The 23637-nt window shown below is 41.6% G+C and overlaps 1 protein-coding gene across 1 annotated transcript in view; it reads left to right on the top strand.

Moving 5' to 3' along the window:
• The first annotated feature begins 5040 nt into the window (after window positions 1-5040).
• Window positions 5041-23637, top strand: part of zswim5 (zinc finger, SWIM-type containing 5) — a 61482-nt gene continuing 42885 nt past the window's right edge. Inside the window, 1 exon segment of the mRNA XM_034227168.1 lies at window positions 5041-5566. Coding sequence (XP_034083059.1) covers window positions 5041-5566 — 526 coding nt within the window.

Below are 23637 nucleotides of genomic sequence, written 5' to 3' on the forward strand. Positions count from 1 at the left end.
TTGATAATGTTTCTGTGGAATATTTTTTTAAAATTTATAATCCATAATTCAATTTTTGTGTAAAAATCGGAGAGTAAAAGTTAGCTGCTAATGGTAGCCACCAGAGTTATCGCAGCTTCCGGTTTTGGCTATGCGTCAGTCTCACACACACACATTAACAAATAAGGAGTATTTGGGAGTTCCCCTCGATTCCATTGGCTCTGACGGTTAGAAAGATATGTCAATCAGCAAAATCGAGCAAGGGGGGCCAGAGATAGGTCAAATCCACCCAAATGACCCCAGAAGTGTTTTTTTGTGCTAAATCTCTCTAAAAAGGTCACATTTAACTTGTTTTGCATTAATCTTGATACAGGGTACTTATTATATGTTGTAGTTTGGATTCCTAAAGCTTTTAGTCTACCATCCCATCATCCAAGGGTGGTTTTCACTATAAGTAATTTTTTTTTTGGACAGACACAATCATTTACATTTTTTTACTGTGTTCAATCTGAATTTACTTTAAAATAAAAACATCTATATTGATTCTGACACTTCTACATCCAACTCACAGGTGTAACCTTGCTTTGAGAAAAAAGATTATTAATATAACCCTTTTAGAAGGGAAGATATGGTCATTTGTTCTGAGAATGTCATTTTCGAGCCTGAGACTTGAAAAACAGGCTCGGGGCTTAACAGGTTCTGTAAAACCACACAACACTGAAACATTATAGATTATTATGATTTTGTCCCCCATCACTTACATTGAAGAGAAGAAGGAGTCTCGTAATGGTCAGTATAAGGAGGGATAAATGTCCACATGAGCCACTTTCACGCCAAGTATTTTGCCGTACTTAGTTCCCGGTACTTAGTCCCGCCGAACTCTTTAGTCTTGGAACTGTCCTAGTAAATCGTGTTCACACCGGAATAAGTCTCTGAGGGAAGATTACGCAAATTAAGCCACTGACGTCACTTCTTCTTCTTCTGCTTTGGGTTTAGTGGCAGGCCACAAACAACTTCACGGCGTATACTGCCACCCGAAGTCCCGGAGTCCCCCCGGAGTTGGGGACTGGCTTCAGTAGAAGCTGCTGGTTAGCGTCTTCCGAGTAAATCGCCAGAAGCGCTGGAATTATGGCAAACTATTTGTACCATTGTCCACCCTGTCAGCAAGCCTTCCCATGACAGGGTGGACATGGTACAAATAGTTTGCCATCATTTCCTTATTATCGAAATACTTTTTCGATTAACTAAAATATATTGTTGAGAAAGGGACTATAGCTTTCTGAAAATGTACATTTTATAATCATTATGTAATTACAATGTATGGATTCTTTGAATTGTGTCCATGACAGGATACATTTAGCTGTTTGCATGTACTTGCAGTTAATTTATAAAAAGTGTGGGAGCTTGACCAACATCCATTTCTAGCAGCATAACATATACTTAATACAATGAATATGAAGTTTAATGGAAAATCTCAGATTTTTTTTTGGAAATGGGGGAGTCTCAAATGCACCGTATGGTGATATTGATAAGTTAGTCTCTCTCCGTTGGTGCACTGGGCTAATGCTAATAATGCTAATGCGAGCAAATAAAATGGCGGATTCACACACATTTTTGGAGTTTTACGGGGCGTGATTTGCAATTCGCCCAGCCAATCGGAAATTGGAACCTTTTCCTCCCCAGTAAAGTACCACCTCTCTAGCAGGGACTGAAAAGGGGTGAAAAGGTTTGCATGAACTAGGTTCTAGTTCCAGATCTTTTTGGTGTGAAAGCAAAATCCCAAGAACTATCGGAACTATTCCTGGGAAAAGTACTCCGATGTGAAAGCGCCTCATGGTCACCTGAATAATCTTTCAACATGGGTTTAATCTTTTGAGAAGGTATCTTCTTAATTTAAGTTTTAAGTTTTCCTTTTTCTGTGTTTTCAGGAGTCAAAGATTGTGATCCACTGTGTATTTTTGTTGTGTTATAATATGCATACACTGCATGTTGTCCATGGGCAGCTCATAGACCCAATCCATCCACCCATTAGCTGTTACAATTTAGTATGCTTAAAACACAATAGTTTGTCAAGCCACATCTTAGTATGTTTATATGTGCAAATGTCCAAGGTAAAAACTGAATTTTTCTAGTAAAAGAGAACATGTATGACACAAGCAATCTCCAATCTCTCTTCATGTGTGATAGGGAAACTCAAGGCAAAGCACATGTCTGATTCTCTGATATTGTCCCAAGGTCATAAGAATGTCTTCTGTGCAAAGCAATCCAAAACAAAAAGAAAAATATGTGAATATATGTAAATCTGCATTATTGTGGCCTCATGAATTGTGCCACCATCATATTGTTTTGAGCAGCCTTCTCTGCATTCTGTTCACAATACTCGGCAGCCCATGAGTTGGCAGAGTGGTGCAATCGAAAAGTTGGATATTCAGACAAAAAACGTTGTATTCTTTTGAAGTTAGAGGCAAAGGAGCACCAAAGTCTCTTATAAATACAGATGAGGGGTTGGAGTCACCAGTTGACTGCTATTTTCAAAAATGATGCCACCACTGATGCACCTGCTGACATTTACATAAAACATACATGCACAGTCAAACCCCAAAACACAACATTAAGCCCCCAAAGGACCTTGGCCTTATTATGCAATAGTACCTGAGTTATGCCAGGTCACTTTTGACTATACACAACTCACGTCATATTTTTTACCAATATCATGGTTGTTATAAAAAAAATATTGATGAAGTTATTATTTACTGTGCACATGCCAGTAACATTGTATGCTTTTTTAAATGCAGTTGTTGTTCTTCTTCATTACTTTTAGAAGTCCTTATCATTCAGGTAAAGCTGCTGATATATGAGATATTTACTCAACTTTTTTGTGAGGTAAGCATTGTAATGAGCTTTAATTTGGTGTTAGACATACTATGTCCCTCTGTGGAAAACAGTCAGAGAACTGTGTGCTGCACCCATTCAAATGATTGTGTATTCTCTGACCTGAGGTCATTGATGTGTATAGGACTCATAATGGTGTGAATTTAATTTGCAAAACAGTAACTTTGTTATTCATGAAGAGGGATCGTTATCTGCTCTAATTTAAAATGCGCAGTGACTCTACTTTCATGCCAGAGGAAGCGAGCAGGTGTGATAAGTGAAGGTAATGATCCTTTAAGAGCAATACAACAAAGCTGCAACAGGAATCTCACATGTATGTCATTAATTTAATTGTACTTATTATGTATTATTATAAAGTAAAATTATGTTTGGCTTTTCTTGGTTTTTGTTATTGTCACATAGTTGTTTACATTGTGTAAGATGGTTGCTTTTGTGTCATGGTTTCCACCCATTCATATATATAATGAAGCACATTTCAATATTAGAGAGCAGCAGTGGCGGTTCTAGACCAATTTGACTGGGGGGGCCAGGCTGGGGACAGTTATTTTCTAAGGGGGTCACAATAAATGAAGGACGAAAAAGACAAAGACAGTATGAAGTAATTGCGCATAAGAAAACAATGCAATACAGTTATTGGTATTTGTTTCAGTACACATATTTATTTCAGATACTTATAGTTACAGTTTTTACGCTCTAATGCAGGGGTCTCCAACCTTTTTTAGGATGAGAGCTTTCAAAAAATAAAACAAGTGGTTAGCCACTTTTACTTACTTTTGTTGTTGTTCTTCTTTCATTTTCAGGGGGGCCATAGGGGGGGTCCAAAGTCAGTGTTAGCCCCCCCCCGCCCCAGCCCATAGAACCGCCCCTGGAGACCAGATCTGGGAGCTGTAGCTGGCCTGCCATGCTGTTAGGAGACTAGAGTGTTTTGTTATTGTGCAGGTTAGTGACGTGTGACATACTCCACCTCCCATCAATCTACTCACCCCCTCTGCTTCTCTCTCTCTCGCTCTCCCACCTTTCACTTTGTTGCTCTCTCTGCCTGCTCAGTGGTATCGAGTCACACAGAAATGTCGCCTAATATACAGGAAATTGAGAGATTGGGCTTTTTCAAAATAAAAGACTCCCTTACCAGATGACATTTAACCAACTACTACCCTGACAACATGGCAGGTCGGCTGTATCTTCTGCTGCTGTGGGGAAAGATTAGAAGAATAAGAAGAATACGACGTAGAAGTCGACAGTAAACATTTAGGATTTGAAAGACTGCTTACAGCCTTAAAACCATAGCTTAAAACCAATTAGCCACAGAAGCTGAAAAGGATCCAAACAAACCCGACAAAAATTAAAAAGTTTCTTTCTTATAATTATTTTCTATTCAGAAAACTTGTTTTAGTTTCTTCAAAGAGAGGAAGGAGGAAACCTAATGGAAGGGGGCAATACATTGACTATAAGTTCAACATGAATGATACAAAATTAATATGTGTTAAATACTCACTATTAGGGAGTTATATATCCGGTGTAGATTCTAAATTATGTTTTACTTGAAAATTATAATTTATATAAAAAAATAAACTATGACTTTGCTGGGTTTTTTTTGGGAAGTTGTTAAAAACTACAAAATGAAATAATTACAATTAATTAAATCAATGTATCTGAAATAATGTAATCAAATTGAAGTATTGACCAGGCTTTTACTTGAGGGAAAACTACTTAATATAGGTAGTAATTTGATTTATGGGTCAAATACATTATGTAATTTGTGGGACATGATGCAAATAGATAAATAACATTTTAAAATAAGATCCCAAATTGGATATTAAAAAGTTAAATTAAAGTGACTATTAATGAATTATTAGATAATTATTAGAGCAGCATTATTTGTATCATTTAACAATATGTATTGACAATATTTAACTATACACCCGACGACGACCCACTTGAGAAGTTTGAACTTTTGATGTTTCTGTAAAAAGCTAATATTCAAATAGCACTATTTTATTTTGAAGGTTGTGATCGGAAGCCCTGCCTGAGATCCTGTCTGGTTTGACACCCGCTGCTCAGTGTGTGTGTGTTTTGTGTTGTGAGTGTGTGTACTCGGCTTCCTGCTGCTGCTCCGTGTCCGCTCGGTGTCCGCTCACCGCCCGTCTCTTCAGTGTTGATCGGCTCGCCATGGCGGAAGGACGCAGAGAACAGCCGCCCCATCCTCTCCTCTCCTTACCACCGGCCAGCAAGCGACCCTGCCTGCGCCCTGCTCCCCGAGGTCCCGGTCCGGGGCCCGGGCACGGCAGCGGGTGGCCCAGCTCCCGGCTTCGTTCCCCGGAGTCTCTTCTGGACTGCGCGGCGAAGGCAGTAGCGGAAAAGTGGGCCTTCGAGAGAGTAGAGGAGCGCTTCGAGCGGATCCCGGAGCCCGTCCAGCGCCGCATCGTCTACTGGTCTTTTCCCCGCAACGAAAAGGAGATATGCATGTACTCTTCGTTTCAGTGCCGAGTAGCCGGCGAGGAGGGTCCGTCGGCGGCTACCGGCGGGGCTGGGGGTGCAGGGTCCGGAGCTACAACCGCCGGCGGTGGCGGAGGATCTACCGGTACGACGGCTACCGTGGGGGCAGCCGGAGCTGTGGGAACGGGAGACGGGCTGCCTTTCCGCCGGGGTATCAGGCTACTAGAGACCGGCTGTGTGGAAAACGTTTTACAAGTCGGTAAGTGGGAAATATCACTATAACCGAGGCAAAGCTTTTTTTGGCTCAAACATTGTGGACCGTTTCCAAGTATCTGCTGCTGGATCTTTACTGGGGATGATTGATGGAAGTTTGCGCTGGTGGGAAGTATGCAAAGCGTCTATTTCCTCGCATATATAGCCAACCATGGGTCTATATGTTGGTTTATAGTTTAGAAGGCATACCAGGTAACATGTATTGTCAAATGTTGAGCTTTTATCGTCTTTTCCATGAAAGGGGAAGCGATGATACGGTCGCTGCTAGCTTAGCCGACCAGCTGCTGTTAAAAAATTAAAGGGCTTCCTATAGTGGCTTCTCATTACTGTGGCGCTGCGTCTTTGCCCAGTTTTGCTTTCACGTTGAAACCTTGTTTCGCTGTGTGTTAGGGGTTTCAAATAAATTCAGCCATATTTCGGGAATTATATGCAGACTTTTCTCCCTCTCTGGGGCTCCTCGTCGACGGTCGGGGCTGACTGGAGCCGTCCGTAACCCCGGACAGGGGGAGTCGCGGAGGAGGAGGGCTGACAGACGCGGATACAAAAGCGTTTTAGCGTCGGGGCTTTATTTTTGTTCGCGCGAACTCCTCTTTGCAAAAGTCGTTTTTTTTTTCAACCCGCCTTCGGTTGAGGGTGGCTTAGGCAAGGAACAAAGGCTGTTATTGGGTCTCTTATTATGATTAATCCAACGTTAATCCGAAAGAATCCCCCCACAGCTTTTTTTTGCTTATTTGCTGCTGCTGTTCGGACCGGACAAAGAGCACATTCGCCACCAACGTGGAAAATACATGCTGGGAGTGTTTGTTTTGTTTTTAAAATTAAAGTTAACCCCTAAGTAACGTGTGCAACGTCAAGCTGCCTTTTATTAGTGCGTTTGCCCGCAGCCTCTGTCGCTTGCTACACAAAAGGCTTCCAGTTGAAATGATCGATAAGCGTCTCGCATTTCCTGCGCTGCAGAGAGGCTGTTTCCAAACAAAGGGCCATTCCGCAAAGCTCCATCTCCGCTCACACTCTCATTAGCTTCATACCCCCGGCTTTACACATACACAAAACGAGCTCAGACAACAGGGAAATTGATGAGATGTAACCTATAGATTGTAAAAAGACAAACAGCCTTTTATGGATACCAGGAGGATTTTTCTTTGGCCATATGGTGTGAGAGCCACTGGAGCCTGTCTGGGGTTTCATGTTGCTGCTCCAAGGTATCTGGGGAGAGAGCTGCAAACTGTGGCTGCTGCTTTTCTCTCTCACTGCTGTATCTAATTGCATCTTATACATACTCATCGATTGCACCCCATAATTAAATGAAATTGAAGAACTGTGATATGAAAGTCAGATTTTCTCTCAGTTAGATTAGTTGATACGTTTTGAGAGTCTGAGAGAGTGTGAGTTGACATATTAGTTATTGGAGCCAGATTTTATCTGGCTTTAGTTCTGTTGATTGCCTCAAGGCTTGTATGCCTGGATTGTTTGTTAACCATAACTTTGTTGAAGGTTGCTCAAGCAAGTTTGAAGTGATGACCTACTTTTAAAACTTCCTGTCACTACTAACACACCAACCTGGTATTTGCACATGGGTGAAGCAGAACTAAAGGATTAATAAGGGTGTGCCCGTGTAAATAATTTTCATAAAATAACAGTTGTAGCAAATAATGGCAAAATGTCACTTTTAAAAACAATTTTAAACTTTGAAATGTTTTAGGTTTAAATGCAAACTTTTAAAACAAGTTGTGCACCCTTAAGCACTCCCACTCTTACCTGCCTCACCGGCTAATCGCGACAATCTCCCTCAAGGTCAGTCATAACAGGCAGGCACATGGTTTTGTCTTTCTGTCAACAAAACATAGAACAGGTTAAATAGCTGTGAGACATCAAGATAAGATTTGGCTTGTTCTTCACTCTGCACACCATGGGAACCAGTCACTGGTGGAAGGTTTACTGACTGACTTAACAAGCAGAACAATTGTTTTGAGAGGTTGGGCAACCGAGCATGCTCACCTCACACACAATGCACTCATTAAGTGTCGTGTTACACACCTGTAATAGACAGTCTTAAGATGGCTTTTCCCTGACATGGCATAATATAATCGCCACTTAAAATAGTGGCTGTACTTGTTTTTTGAAAAGTGAGATGGCCGTGCCTCATGTACTCTGTAATAGGAACTTGCTGGGGAGTGATTAGGAATGAGACAAGGCAGCGTGCTGACACATGAATGTGGATGGTACATGGTTTAAAATAGGGCATCTCCGGAAACCGTAGTCTGGAAAAAGGGTATTGAACTTTTCAGCCACATGATATGCATGTTAACTGGATAGATTGAGCCGCAAGCTACATTCGTGGGAATATGTCAATTCAATTTTGATTCCTGGGGTCACGATTCAAAATCAACTCTCGTTTAAAAACAATTTTAGATCCAGTATAGGGTGGATCGTTCTAAGATCACAAAGTGTGTATAGGATTATGAAGGATTTATAGCTATTTGAAAAAGTGATAACAGCGGTTTGCTATTTATTTAAACACTCAAAGACAAACTAAAGGCTGAAAAGCTTAAATATATTTATGTCAAAGTTCACAAATGAACACTTTTTACCCAAAGGTTGCTTTCAAAGACATCAACTATAACAACTTAAAGTTATACATAAAGAAATAGCTGCTGGTTACATAAATAAAATGATATCAGTCCCAAGATGAGGTGGGTGATGCAGCTCTCTCGTCTGTGTTTGTGACTTAAGGGGAGCTAAAACTGCTGTTTACCACTCGCTGCCGAAATATTTAAGGACATCCACCAAAGCACACATACAGAAACACTGAAAACATTGAAGCAATGAGCCCACAAGCTACGCTATCATTAGATATAGTTTATTATTTCTCATAGCTATCACTAGCAGAGCAGGAGATCTTATTTCTATGAATTCATCGTCGTCTTTAGACTTGCTTTTGTCCCCGTTGCTTCAAATCGGTGTGCCTTAGAGCCTAGTCTGGAATTGCGTTTGTTTTTTCAGGTAATTACTAATGAGATCTGGTGTTAGAGACGGGGGAGGGGGTTTGTGATCTGCCTTTCTACTGTGCAGGACTTCAAGGTCCGGGTCACCGAAAGTTTAAGACCAGACTAGGAGCGTGTGAGAGGAGCAGCACTATTGGCCCAATACAAGTATAAGCCAAACTAAATCTAATTTAAATAATAAGACCAGAGATGATTGTTTGCTGCTGGCTTGAAAGTCTTTCAAGAAAGAAAAAAACTCCTTGAAAAAGCAGATTATAATGAAATGGTTTTGGGTTATTTCTATAGGAATTGATGATGTTTACCATAGAAGACTCTGTGTACGCATCAACGATTAAATAATGAGTACTGGTACGTCCCGTAGATGCCCTTCACCCCCGTACATTAGAGGCCTTTGTCTGTCAGCCTCTTTTAACCATAATACTGACGGATTGAAGAGACGTGAGCTCATCAGCAACTCATCGGCCCATGTGTTCATAATAATCTACTCCTCGCTCCAAGTCATAATTAGAGAATAATCAAAGCTAAGCGTGCTTGTATTTGTAAACCCCCCCTTATTCGCGGCACATACACACACATGTGCGCCCAGGAGCCCCCTTGCCAGAGCCTTATAAAGTCCTCAGAGAGCGGGAGGAAGGGATATTAGAGGAGGGAGGGAAGGGGGGGGGGGGGGTTCTTAAGCTTTGAGTCAAGCTTTGGGATTATTGGGTCATGCTTTGTTACCCAGCTGTAGAAAAACCCCTTGTTCACAGAAAGGGGGGGCTAGGGAAGGGGGTCTGTCTGTGTGTGTGCACGTCCCTGTCTACGCAACGTTACATAAAGCTGTAATGGGTCCCTGACGCCTTTTGAAGCACCGGTGACTCTGACAAAGCGAGGCAGCAAAATTGAACAGGATTAAACTGTATGGGAGAGTCAGTGAGTGGGCTGGAAACACTGGGGGGCTTCTTAACTCCAAATATGTTAGGTCCTGAAATGTATAAAAGCTCCTAAGAATGGTGGAACTTACACAATATGTGGTCAGTTTCACACCTGTAATTAACTTAATCCTTGGCTATGCAGTATTGGATAACATTCACAAAAGATTTGCCAACTTTAGATTTGATTTAATCGAAGCTCCTGTACATCTGTAGCTAGCATTCCATCAAATAGGCTTCCTTTACATGCAATGAAGGGTTTTGCCAAAACAACATATTTCTCAGCAACTGCCTGTAAAATGTCAGTTCATCTACAGTTAGTTATTGAAAAATAGATAAACATGTATAGAAGTGGCAAATGATTTCCCCTGTGAAGGAATTTGAAAGAGCCCATCAAACCATTTGATGTAATGGGATCCAGTTCACATTTCCTTACAGGGAAAATACAAGTATATTGCATTGTATTTGCAACTACCGGTCATTTCCTTATCAATCATTGTGTTGATTAAGCTTTTGATTATTCACCTAGAATTAAGTTTTTGCAATTATGTAAAACTGAGAAAAGCAACACATTCAAAAAGCTAAAAACAGTGAATGCTTGGCAATGATGATACATAAATGAAATGATTAAGTAGCAGAATTGTGGGCAATATTTAATTTTAGCAGTACATATACTACGGACACCATTCTGGCACATCTTGGGGAATGCAAACGTATAAGTTTTTTTGATGAACCCAACATTCCAAAATTGAAGTGTGTAAAGAGCAACTGTTGATTGTATTGTATCACTTCTAAACCTTTTAGAGTGGATTTCTTGAGTTTCTGCTTGTTATCAGTGTATTAAGTCAGTCTCAGTTCATGTATGGTTTTCAGTTTTCAGTGGAGGGAGGTGTTGGTGGTTGTTCTTGCCAGTAATTCCTTAGATGTAATTTACTGGCAGAATGGCCGCGGGCTTCCTTGTTGTTAGAAATCTGTTGAGCCTCTGGTGTAAATCTGCTCTTTGGTTGCTCAAGAGTGTTGCGATTAAAGACAGAAGGAGTGCGGTGAGATCACCCTCGCTTGCTTCATCTGCAATCTCTCTTCCTGACTCAACTCTCAGGACCGAGTCCACTGACACAGCTTAGTTTTCATCGGTCGGTTTTCCTTCCATATTTCTCCATCTGCCATTCATCAAAGCAAAACTATATGTAACTCTGTCTTTAATGTTCTTCACAAGCTCCCCATTTCTGTAACTTGCATCAGTTAAAGACGACTCACACTTTAATCATATTCTGTCTGTAGACTCCCGCATAGTAAAGGGATTTTACTCCGCCAAGGCGAGATCTTAACGTTTTTTCTTTACTTTCCCCTCACCGTCTCCGCTTTGATGCGGGAGGCTGCTGCTGGTTGAGCAAGTGTCGGTGGTTCTGACAGGAGGACTGGGGGAAGCTGGAAAGAGTCAGTCATGACTTTTGAGTGAGAAAGAGGTCAGAGAGTTGACAGTGCACGTGCCTCTGCAGTGTTTCCACCCTGTCGGGGTATTGGCTCATGCTCTTCTGGGTAATCATGACTGACTTCACAGAGAACACATTCCCGTATGACTACTAGGGATGCCAGAAACTGACCATGATCACATTTGAAAATCGGACAGCCCTGGCGAATATTAATCGGTTATTCGATTAATTTTCAATTATGGAGACTGTAACGAATATTCGAAAAATCGAATAATCGCTGGCATCCCTAATGACTACTGATAGTATATGAGTTAGGGCCAACATTCACATACTGTATGTGTTGGAGGGTTTGATCGATCCTCATCACTGCCTTTCTCTTGTTCTAATCTAGAAGTTTAGAGGAATGAGTGCTGAAACCGGTAGTGAGTTAGCATTTTTGTACTTTCTGTTCCCTCGTTTCAAAATCAATGGGATATTTGAGCTGGTTAAAACCCAACATAAGTTCTGTGGTTAACACAAGCTTCAAAGATGTTAACATACTTTTCTTTGAAATAAAACACACCAGTTAATACCACAAGTTGTATGTTTTATGTTTCTTAAAAAAGGCCATCTTGTCTCATGTCTCATGGTGGTGTAGTTAGTTTATAGCCGCCCGTTAGCTTTTAGTTCTGGCGATTGCGTGGTGGCAGGGAATATTAACTTACACTTATGTTTTCCAATAGTTTATGTTCCCATATTAGGCATTTTTATTCAAACTGTTGCCCTTGTTTAGATTTAATTGCAGATTTAGAATCAAAAAGCTTGCTGCACTTTTGTTTCAAGTCATGTTTAATTGAAACAGATTCCCTCATTTTAATGTTGTGCTTTCTGTATGCTCTATTATCAAAGACCTTGATTATACCAGTGTAATTTATTCTTGAGTCTGGCTGTATGTCGTAAAGCCCTTTGACTTTGCTTAGAAAAGTGCTCTATATTATTTAAATATTCATCATTACTTTCATGTACAGAAATTGTACATTTTCAACTCGTAAGTGCTTTAGCCTTAAACGCGGCTGCTATTGAAGCTGGATGCTTGAAAATTAATTGGCAAAACCACATCTCCTTTTTCTTCTTAAGTGCATTTCTTCTTGTATATCTATTTATCCATGTATATTCACAGCAGAGCCCATTTTGAGCCACAACTTAAGCCACTTAACACACAAACACACAAACAAACACAGTCTGTCTTCAACCCTTTCCCCAGCGCGCAAAGCAGACAGACAATATTTAATCAGTGTAATTAATTCCATGCCCGCCACACTCGAAAAGAGAAGATCGGTAAAACAAATCGTCCCCGCTCTCTTATTAGCTCTGGGAAAGGCTTGTGAAAGATGAGGCCATTAGGAAGTTGCTCTGTTGTTGAATTCATCAAAGGAACAGGCACCTGTCAGCACATGTGTGAGAGCGCATGAGGGCTGATCATCTAAAATCATTCATCAGAGGTTGTAGTTTGAGGACTTCATCTAGCAGACACTAAGGCGACCATTTTTACGTTCCTCATGAGTAACAAAAAGGCATGATGAAGTAATAGGTCTGATATGTAGGCAGTGGCACAGTCCAAGGGAACTTGGCTTTTGAACCAGAGTCCATTGTTTAAGTCCTCGAATGGACAAAGTACGTAGAGGTGACTGGTAATAAATGCCTAGGTTAAACTGGCTTATTCGATGCACTGTGCTGTTTACATGTGTTCCGATTGAAAGTGGATTAGATTTGAAATCTTAAATGTCCATGTTTTGAGAGTACCATTATGCTGTGTTCTCACATGATCTGTCATTAAGGCGCTCGTAACAGAAAATGAATAGAAGTTGGTAAAAGTTCACTTAACCCAGGAATCAAAACAACAAAACGTAGAGCTTTATTCATCATAGCTTATGCTAAACCTTTGAGGTAAATAGCATCAGTTTGTGAAAGAACATTTCTTCTGCGACGTTTCAATTATACTCAGAAGAGCAAATGGGACAGGTTTCATGTATGGACTTGGCATGGACATTATCAGAACGGTTACTGATACCAATACAAGAAAGTACCATTGGATTCAAGTGAAAGCGCTTGGATTGTAACTAAATACTACCCACACAGCACTCCCACCTGTAAAATAAATCATATCTCTTTTCTCGCTGCTGGCTTTAGTATTTCAAGCAATGCCCCCATGTTCTCCCTCCCTGTGTTTATTTCCCTTATGTGCTTTCTGTTTAACGCCGGCCTCAGGTGTTTCAGCCACATTTCTGCAGCGATTTCAAGCGATGCCATTTCCACTCCGGACTTGTTTGCAGAAGAGAGCAAAAATAAAATGACATTCTTTGCCTTTGGTTCTGTTTGCTCAGCCCCTTCCCTTCCTTCTTACAGTTGTCAGCACAACATGTGTGTATGGAGGTGGTGTGTATGCCCACATGTGATGAGATAAAAGCAGATAAAACCCATTTTTTACTACTCCTGTCCTGTTTTTACAACCCCCCGGTCTGTTTGTCGGTGTGTGTCCACCACCTTTAGTGCTTTTACCTTGGGTGGTGGGTGTGCAATTATCAACCGCTATCAATGCTGGCCTTGTCCTTTTAGCTTTTGAAGCTGACAGTCTGCTGTATTCAGTTATTGCACTGTTCCACACCTGCCTTGTGTGTGGTGTGTGTGGTGTGTGTGTGTGTGTGTGTGTGGTGTGTGTGTGTGTGTGTGTGTGTGGTGTGTGTGTGTGTGGTGTGTGTGTGTGTGTTGGTGTGTGTGTGTGTGTGTGTGTGTGTGTGTGTGTGTGTGTGTGTGTGTGTGTGTGTGTTGTGTGTGTGTGTGTGTGTGTGTGTGTGTGTGTGTGTGTGTGTGTGTGTGTGTGTGTGTGTGTGTGTGTGTGTGTGTGTGTGTGTGTGTGTGTGTGTGTGTGTGTGTGTGTGTGTGTGTGATGTGTGTGTGTGTGTGTGTGTGTGTGTGTGTGTGTGTGTGTGTGTGTGTGTGTGTGTGTGTGTGTGTGTGTGTGTGTATGTGTGTGTGTGTGTGTGTGTGTGTGTGTGTGTGTGTGTGTGTGTGTGTGTGTGTGTGTGGTGTGTGTGTGTGTGTGTGTGTGTGTGTGTGTGTGTGTGTGTGTGTGTGTGTGTGTGTGTGTGTGTGTGTGTGTGTGTGTGTGTGTGTGTGTGTGGTGTGTGTGTGTGTGTGTGTGTGTGTGTGTGTGTGTGTGTGTGTGTGTGTGTGTGTGTGTGTGTGTGTGTGTGTGTGTGTGTGTGTGTGTGTTGTGTGTGTGCTGAGGCTCGCTGGCTGGACCATTATGTCCTCGTTTGGTTGTAATTGCCTAACAAATGTTGGGGAGAAAATGGACCAACATGGACGGGAAGGGGGTTTTTGAAATGCAAAACAGACCCAAATTAAACTCTGCCTTGTGTCCATGTTGTTAGCATGGGAATTCTATGGCTGGATAGGAATACTATACTCTCTATGTAACTTTGCCATCATCTTGTAACTCATCCCACGTGAGGTTAAGTGACGCATATCCAAAGAAATAAAAGCAATGCCTGTGGCACAACAGAAGGGGAAATCCAGGATGATTTAAGTGGGGGAGGAAAGCAGTGACAGGTAGCATTGTTTGGAAAGAAACTAAAGGTAAATCTCTCGAGGGTAGACCTATTTGTGGAGGATGTGATTTGTCTTTATTTGGACCCTTTACCAGTGACATGAAAGACGATGAAGTTCCTCAAGGCCTCAACATTCTTGCCAATAGTTTTATTCTTACCCCAAATTCAAACTTTAATCCTGTCTTCATTTTATTGACCCCAGACCCTTTTCCTTCCTCTTTGTTTCCCTTGTTGAAGGAGGAAAGGCTGCATTACTCTCTTCATCGCTATTGATTACTTGATGGTTGGATAGAACTCATTCAGGCAGAACTCTCGTTCACGTCGTGTTTCCAGATGTTTATAGGTATCCTATCCTCTCTTGTTTTTATTAGCGGCAGGCAATTTTGAAAGAGTTCAAAAAGCTCAAAGGGATAGTTTTTTTTGACATAAGGTGCATTATGCCGAAATTGCTCCACTTTTCAGACAGAAATATGGGCATATGGGGCCAGCAAACATGACACGTTTTTCTGTAGAGAAATAGCCTTATATCCAACCTAATTTGAATGTATGGTAATTTCTTCTTTCTTTCTGCCTTACACGCTTTCAGTCTCTCTTTCTTTGTACGCTTAAAGAGCAGCAGCACGGACTAAACCATAACAATGAAACGATTGGGAATCCTCTGAGCCAATTAGATTACATTTGACCTTTTACACCGCATATGACCCTCTGCTGTGGGTTTCTGGGGTCCATCTGCGCTGCAACTATAAGTTAAAGCAGTTTTGGGGATACTGCGATGAGAACACTGCGGGCCTTGTGTTACAGTATACACAAAACACAGCATGGAAGCGAATGGAAAGAATTTAATGTAATGGGATTATCTTCTTTTTTTTTCACATGTGCAACATTTGAGCACAGCACTCCAGCTCTGTTCCCATAATACCCTGCTTTGTGTTAGCCACTCTTATGCTTTCCATCCTTCCTTTGAACGCAGGAAATGGGGTGCTTTATTGTGTTGCCCATCTCCACAGATAGTCATCAATCTTTTTCTTCACTCTTCTTTTGAACACACACACAGTTGTGTATTGCAGTGAGTGCCTGTATTCTATGTGCTTTTCCAATCCCAGCAGCACTCAAAGCCCCCTCATAACAGTGCTATTACTACCAACGAGACATGCGAGGGCCCATAGGAGCTCATTGTGTGCTCGACAACCCTTATAGTTGGATTACAAAACTATTTCCATACATTTGGTTGACTTTGATCTGAGGAAATGGAAATCAACAGCCGTTCTTTTTTCTTTTTACATTAGCATGTGCTTGCAGATGTGCTTTGTCTTTGGAAGCTCTTCAAACAGTTTTGGTATTTAACAATTCATTTGCGATTCATCAGCATGACCTTTTCGAGTCATTTGATATTTTCTGATTGCCAACGTTTGCGTCTCCATGGTCATCTGCTTTTCATCACTGTCCTCCTCTCCCCTAAATGTGTGGATAAGGTTTTTAAAGGAAGCACTTAGTGCTTAAACTACTTATAATTATATCACTTAGAGACCAAGTCCCCTATTATGGTGATTCAGACTGTCAGTGTGCATTAGCAAATGGGCCAGGGCCTCCTGTGTGGCTGAATTATTCTGAGTTGTGTGCTGTGTGAATCTAAAACATGACCAGCAGTAACCCCCCAAAGGTCCTAAAAAAAGTCTCAACCACTCCCATTTGCCTTTGAGCAAGTAGTCGGTGCCACTTTATCAGGCCGACACTATAGCTATGTTAACATACAGCTGCAACTGTTCAAACAGCCTATGGGATTCAAATATAATACAAAGAATTATAAAACACCCAAAAATGTAATTAGTACTTTATTTATCTGGAGGCGTGTGGCGTAGTAATAATAATAATAATAATAATAATAATAATAATGGGTTCCATTTATAAAGCACTTCATATTTGATTTCAAATCCCGAAGTGCTGCAAGTAGTGAGCATGAACAGTATAAATAAACATTACACAACACGGTAGAATTAATAAAAAGCAAAACAAAATAAAAATAAAAGGGTCGTGGGTTGTCCGTAGGTGTTGGGATCAGGGGGTCACAGGTTCAAACCCCACTGCAGTCAGCATGTCGTTGTGTCCCTGAGACACTTCACCCCAAATTGCTCCTGTGGGGATTGCCCACAGTACTGAATGTATGTAAGTCGCTTTGGATAAAAGCGTCTAACAAGTAACATGTAATGTAATCTGATTATATTCATGAAAATTATGGTCAAATGGTCAAAACCTGAAAATTCATATCCATGCAGACAGTCACAGTAGTTCTAGATAACATTGCAGAAAAATAATTGTTTTTATGTAAGTAATCAATTGTAAATTCCATGGCAATCCATCTATTAATCAAACATGTTTCCCTGTGGGGTGCCTACCCCCTAAAACCAAAAAATATTGCAATTCTAAACATTGGCATTAAACAGTTGCTAACAAGCTTATTTACACCTTTATCAGAAACGTAAGCATGTCTTTGGAAATTCGTAAACATTTAAATCCAGTTAACCCTCTTGGTCTTACTTTGTGTTGGGTGCAAGTTCCTTTGCTTTTAGCTTTTCTAGGTTAAGTTATTTTAACTGGCATTACTAACACTTTTCCCACAGTTTCCCGCCAAAGCAATTGACCTATGAAAGTGAAATTCAATGACATATATAGGGCCGTACTTAACATTTTATGGTTAAATACAAATGTGGGCGTGTATATGTTCAACAAGCATTACCCCCTTTATTAAAATCGTGAGAAAGTGTTACATGTAGCATCTCTGACGCCTTGCTCCCACTGCTTCTCACCTTCTAGAAGAGGCTTTAGATGCAGATTTATTGTTGGCCTTTTCCTCTATGAACAAACCAGGCGGCTAACTGTTAGGACAGATACATAATTGTATCTGGCCAGAGGGGAAAAGCTGCCTTCTCAGCACTTGTTAATTGAATGCTGGGTTAATATAAGTCACCCGTTTTTACCTTTTGTACATTATTCTGCTTTATTTCCCCTCCTCCTTTCTCTGCCTGTCTGCCTTCCTCCCTCTCCTCTTTATCTCCCTGCCTGCTAATAACAGCACTCTGTGTGGGTTTCTTTAGTGGAAGGCCTGCCACGGCCCATTAGGCCGCAGTCTCACCGACAAATGAATGGTGAGACTGCAGAGAGAGGAGGTGGTAGAGGAGGAGGAGGACAGGAGGAGAGGTAGAGAAAAAAGGCTGGGGTTAGGGAATGGGATGGGAGAGGGAGAGAAGGAGAAGTGGGGTGTAAAGGAAGGAGGACTGGAGGGGGGGAGAGTGAGGGGAGGTGTGAAGGAAGGAAGGAGGGAGGAAGAGGTGAGCTAAAAGGCAAATGTAGAAGTATATAACCAACCTGTCACCTCTGGCTCTCCCTTCCCCCTTCACACACACACACACACACACACACACACACACACACACGCGCACGCACGCACGCACGCACGCACGCACGCACGCACACACACACAGTGCACAGTCACAAAAAAAAGCCAAAGGGGAGGGTGGGACCTCATTAGGCTCTCAGCAGCCCATCACACACAGTGAGAGAGGGAGAGAGACCACTAGGCTCTATGGTGGGGGATGGGGATGCCCTGAGAAAAGAAGGGAGCATAGGGAGGAATGAAATTAAATTGATAGGAGCAGTCAAGTGCACACGCGCACACACACACACACACACACACACACACACACACACACACACACACACACACACACACACAGCTCCCTTGAATGCAACATGATTAATGTGGTCAACAGCCGTGAGCATCAGTCTGGTCGAGACCTCTCACCCTTTAACACGCACGCACACGCACACACACACACACACACATTAATGTTGCCCTCGCCCTCTTTCAATGTCCTTATGCCCTTTTTTGGCTTGTCTATTCACACCCCACCCCAACTGGCCCTCTCTTCCCTCCTCGCACCCAAACAAAGATGGAGGAGACAGACAGACGCGGGTGTTTTTGTCCAGCGTTATATTAGACTGGTAGGAGTCTAGCAATTGTTCCATTAAATATAACTTTTTTCAGCATCTTTTATGTCATAATAGGAAAATCAAAGGTGTATTACAAGCATTAATGATGACTGCACTCAACAATAATAATTTCAGGTTTCAAAAATAATCCCTACCCATACTAACACACCTGAAAACACACATCACGTGACCTACACTTCCATGCTCTTGCTGGTGTAAACAGGAAGCAGATTGTCAATACAACTGCACAGTTATTGCAACGCTTCAATAAAAGCTTGCCTCCTGTTCAAACTGCAACAGCTGCAAGCATAGAGAACATCAGCAGCATTCATTTAATTGTAATGGATTTACCACTAACACTTGAGGCTGATGTCATTTATTCTCTTCTGGAAAAGGGTCCCTTGATAGGAGGGGGCAACAAGACTGGGAAGGACATGTCGTGACTAAGACGCAATTTGTAAGCACACATCGTTGGCTCCCTCATATTTTACAAAAACTCTACATTTCCCCTCAACAAAACTAAAACACAATTCTGGGTCTACTGAAACGGGGTCAGCAGCGTTTCCTGAATGCGTAATCGTGAACATAAAAAGTAATGGGTTTTCAAATGATAACATTTAAGTACCCATGTAGCCTGTAGCCTGAGCAAAAATGTCTTGCTTTGACACGACAGAATATCTGCTTTAAAAAAAGTTGTATTCTAAAACATATATTTGTTTCTGTTGGAAGGTTTAGCATGTGATCCAGCCACTCACCAGAGATGATCTTAAATACCCAAATGTTCAATTTTACTCATGAAACGTTAAGTCTTTAGTAACAAAAAACTGCAATATTACATTTGTAAAATGTGTAAACTCCAAAGATAAGAGAAAGTAGGGTGACTGACCTAAAAGTGCATTCATGTATCATTGTTAGGGGAATTGTCTCCATAGAAGTTCCTGTAAATGACAATGCTCTTGCCAGTTCCTGGACTCTACAATATACTGAGCACACATTAGCAGACAGACAGAATCACCACTGTGTACAGCTGTAAATACATATCGACAGATAACATAATGAACAAATGGATCCTGGGTAAGAACCCTCTTGCTAATGCAGCGGTTTGAAACATTACCTTTGTAAGATGGCCTGAAGATGTGTGATCCCAAACCACTTAAACTGTCAGTTCAGTTGAGGCCAGTAAACTGTCCATCAATGGAAGCACGTAATGGGTTACTAAATGTCCACTTTAAGGCTGTGAATAATTGTGTGTGTGTGTGTGTGTGTGTGTGTGTGTGTGTGTGTGTGTGTGTGTGTGTGTGTGTGTGTGTGTGTGTGTTGTGTGTGTGTGTGTGTGTGTGTGTGTGTGTGGTGTGTGTGTGTGTGTGTGTGTGTGTGTGTGTGTGTGTGTGTGTGTGTGTGTGGTGTGTTGTGTGTGGTGTGTGTGTGTGTGTGTGTGTGTGTGTGTGTGTTGTGTGTGTGTGTGTGTGTGTGTGTGTGTGTGTGTGTGTGTGTGGTGTGTGTGTGTTGTGTGTGTGTGTGTGTGTGTGTGTGTGTGTGTGTGTGTGTGTGTGTGTGTGTGTGTGTGTGTGTGTGTGTGTGTGTGTGTGTGTGTGTGTGTGTGTGTGTGTGTGTGTGTGTGTGTGTGTGTGTGTGTATTCAGGGTGTCTAGTAGATGTCATGCTTTAACAGGATTAGATGCTTTCTCTAGTGCCTGACATCACAGGACCATTGTAGTGTGTGCTTGGGAGTGTGTGTGCGTGCTGTGGTCCATTGGTGAACACATGTCTCTAGGGTTCTTTCACTGTCCTGTAAACCAAGTGGGGCCCGGTGTGTGAACATTTGTGTATTTTATGTAGCGTTACACCTAAAGTTGCGTTTTAATACATATTTTTTGTTTTTCTTAACTTTGTAGTCGATGGAGTCGAATGTAGAAACATATACACACTTTTCCCATTCTTTAACACTCTGTTCTTCTCTAACAGCCACGCCATGTGTGATCTGTATATTTATATTTTAAATTCAAATTTTCACCTAGTTACATTTTGCCTAAAAAAAGGGAGCATGTGGCGGGCTAAGCACCTTTTCTGCCATGGCAGCAGAATGGAAATCTTTGTGTGCATATACTGTGTGTGTGTGTGTGTATGTGTTCAAAGTGTTTTGAGTTATCAGTGGGATGAAACACCACTGCTGTGACAATGGGATTAAAGCTGTGCTTATAAAGGAAGCAATTAAATGCAATCTTATCTCATCTGCTTCTAACACCAAAAAGCACTTTCATTTTGTCAAGTTTTTCCTCCTCCTCCTTTACTCTAGAGGCATCGGCAGGTTCCCGGAAGACACTGCTGATTGGTAGATGGTTAAACCGTCCTTTCATCTGATTGGTTAGTTGGATTGGCTCAACATGAATCTGTTACACTTTACACGTTTTTCTTTGCTTATGAACATTTTATTGAAAGAAGACGTATCTTTCAGCACTTGCGTTGCATAAGAATGTACTTTAATTGGCAGTTGTATGCTGGGAAATGTAGTCAAGTCATAACACCAAAGATATAGAAGATAGTTATGACTCGTTTCGCCCTTAATGTAAAATGAATAAACAAAATGGTTCTACTTGGCTGATTGTTGCATCTAGTGGAAACATTATTCATATGAATTGCAGGAGGTTGTTCCGATGGCGATGCAACAGATCACAGCTGATTTCTTGGCTGTTTAAATCTGCATTATTCAGCAGTAAGTGAACACTACTCCTCACCTCTCCTCCATTCTGTCTTTTCCCTTTCACCATGGCTATAACAGAATCTTCACAGCCCTTTCATTTAATCAGAATGGTCAAGAGAGACAAGCACAGAGATGTAGCAGTGGGCAGGGGGCTGAAGAGGGTTTGTCAAGAGAATTCTCTCCAATTGGAGTCTCTGTCTCCTCTTTCTGTCGTAGTGAGATCTAGAGCTGCTACTCACCCTTGACTTGGCCTCTTTATCCTCTGTCCTCTCTATCCTCTGTCCTCTCCTTCCCTCCTTTCCTGCTTCTGTCCATCATAGAATGTAGCTAACATTTCCAGGATGATGGTGTCTGACTGAGCGAGAAACGTGGCATTATCAAACTTTTTCTTTAAAGTTTGGATCCAGGAATACGTTTATGTAAGGTAGTACGTACTTTTCAAAAGAGTAAAAACTCCTGAAAGGTATATTCAAAGGTGTTTTGGAGAGAATTTTCCATCAGACTGAATGTGATGACTGAGCTAAGTTGAGGCTGCAGTGTGTTTTCAGTCGCAGCGTCTCTCGGGGCGTGCAGATTGTGTTTCACTGACCTGACCTGGCTGCTCCTCAGCTGATAGGCTTTTGGTGAAAGAAGTTATTCAATCTAATTTGACTCCAGCTGTCGTACCTTTTTATGAATTTTTTTTTGTCTGAAGCATTGCTGTTTTGTTCCTTTACAAATGTGGCAAGTTAGATTCATTCATCACTTACTACGTGTCATCATTTATTGATAGGCATCTATTTTTTGAGTGCCCACAGACCAGATGCTATGCTGATTCATATATTTTAAAGCAAAAAGCGACAGATTGTTATCATCAACATATTGGTCTTTAAAAACAGTGTGAATGTGGCTATTATGGGAAACTAGAAACAGATATTTCCAATCCTTTTGAATACATGTATAAAGTTTGGTGGATTGTTCTGATTAACCATGTGTAGCGGCTGTTTTGGTGCAGCAGGCAGTTCCCTTTTTTTGGGGTCATGTGACAGAAAACAACAGTAAACAGATGCGTGTTCACATTGGCTGCTTCCCCTGTGGCTGCCACTCAATCCAGATATCAGCTCATGCACCGAGCACACAACACACTACTCGGTGGATTTGATACAGTCTGAAAACTGTTCCCATGCAGACTAAACTAACAGTATTTATCCACACACTGCATGGCTGACCCTGTCCTTCATCCCTAGGGGGTTCCCATGCTATTTAACCACTGCTTTTGTTGGGGTCTATAGCCCAGCCTGGCACACCTTTTAACTTACAAAGCCCATTTCAGTTGGAAGCCAGTGGTTACTGAGGCCTGGGGTCACTGGGTCTGTGTGTCTCATGGTGGGAAAACCAAAAGACTATGATCAGACCTTTCTCAATTATCCAGTTCCTGCTCTTTTATTCCCAATTCCTCTCTCCACCTTCTAAAATTATTCCAGTCAAAGCGCCCTTTAGCTTAGCCTGTGGCAGAGTCCATTTGTCTCCCCCTCACAGCTAAGGCTGTTACTGTTGCCTCAATGTACATGATTCAACAAATAGATATAAAAAAGCTACCCACTGTGGGGTTTAGAAATGGGGTTGCTATGTAGGCTAGTGAGGAGAACCTTTGGTAGTCTGACTCCTCGTATTGGATCTCCGAGGTGAAACCAAGCACTGGTTTAAGTGTGTTGCCAGGTGAGCGATTCAGTAGGCTCAATAGACGGAGGCACAACGGTAGCCGACTGCCGAGGAGAATGCTGGAGAATGCTTGTGATATCAAACACCACAAAGCCAGTAATGGAAAGAGTCATGCTTTTTCCAAAGGCCGTGCAGGGCATGCTGGGACCAGCTCTAAATGCTGCTGGCTCTAGGTGAAAACCTGCTACTTTATTATTATGGGGAGATACCTGTTCCGTGGAAACAAGATACTAAAATGAATCCCGTAAATGACGTTAAAGCTTGGGAAATCCAGAGGCGCAGCCATCAGGTCTTAAAGGCAATGGGTGACCTCATTTTTTTGCGACTCTTCCAACTTTTTGTAGACGCATTCAGAACTTTACCACCTTGAATAATTTTACAGTAATCAGATTAACAAAAACACTCGACATTGGGAATTGTTATTGAAATGCCTTTGCCGATTAGTTTCTTAATCCCATGATCTGCAATAACATAACCTGATTAACACACCTAGAGTTTTGCTTACTTATTTCCAATCTCTGGTTGTCTTTGCTTGTTAGATCAATCAAAATCGTTTTTGGATTTGTCCATAGTTTAACCTTGCATCCAAACATAGCACAAGTCAGATTATTTGAAAGCCGTCCAGAATGTTAAATGCAATGTATTAGACATTTTTATTTTCTTTCCTCCTCGTTGCCTCTTTCCGTCTTTGTGGTTGATTCTCCCTCTCCGCTCTCTGCAGATTTGTGTC

The sequence above is a fragment of the Gymnodraco acuticeps genome, unplaced genomic scaffold (genome assembly GCF_902827175.1).
Source record: "Gymnodraco acuticeps unplaced genomic scaffold, fGymAcu1.1, whole genome shotgun sequence".
In the NCBI taxonomy this organism is placed as follows: Eukaryota; Metazoa; Chordata; class Actinopteri; order Perciformes; family Bathydraconidae; genus Gymnodraco; species Gymnodraco acuticeps.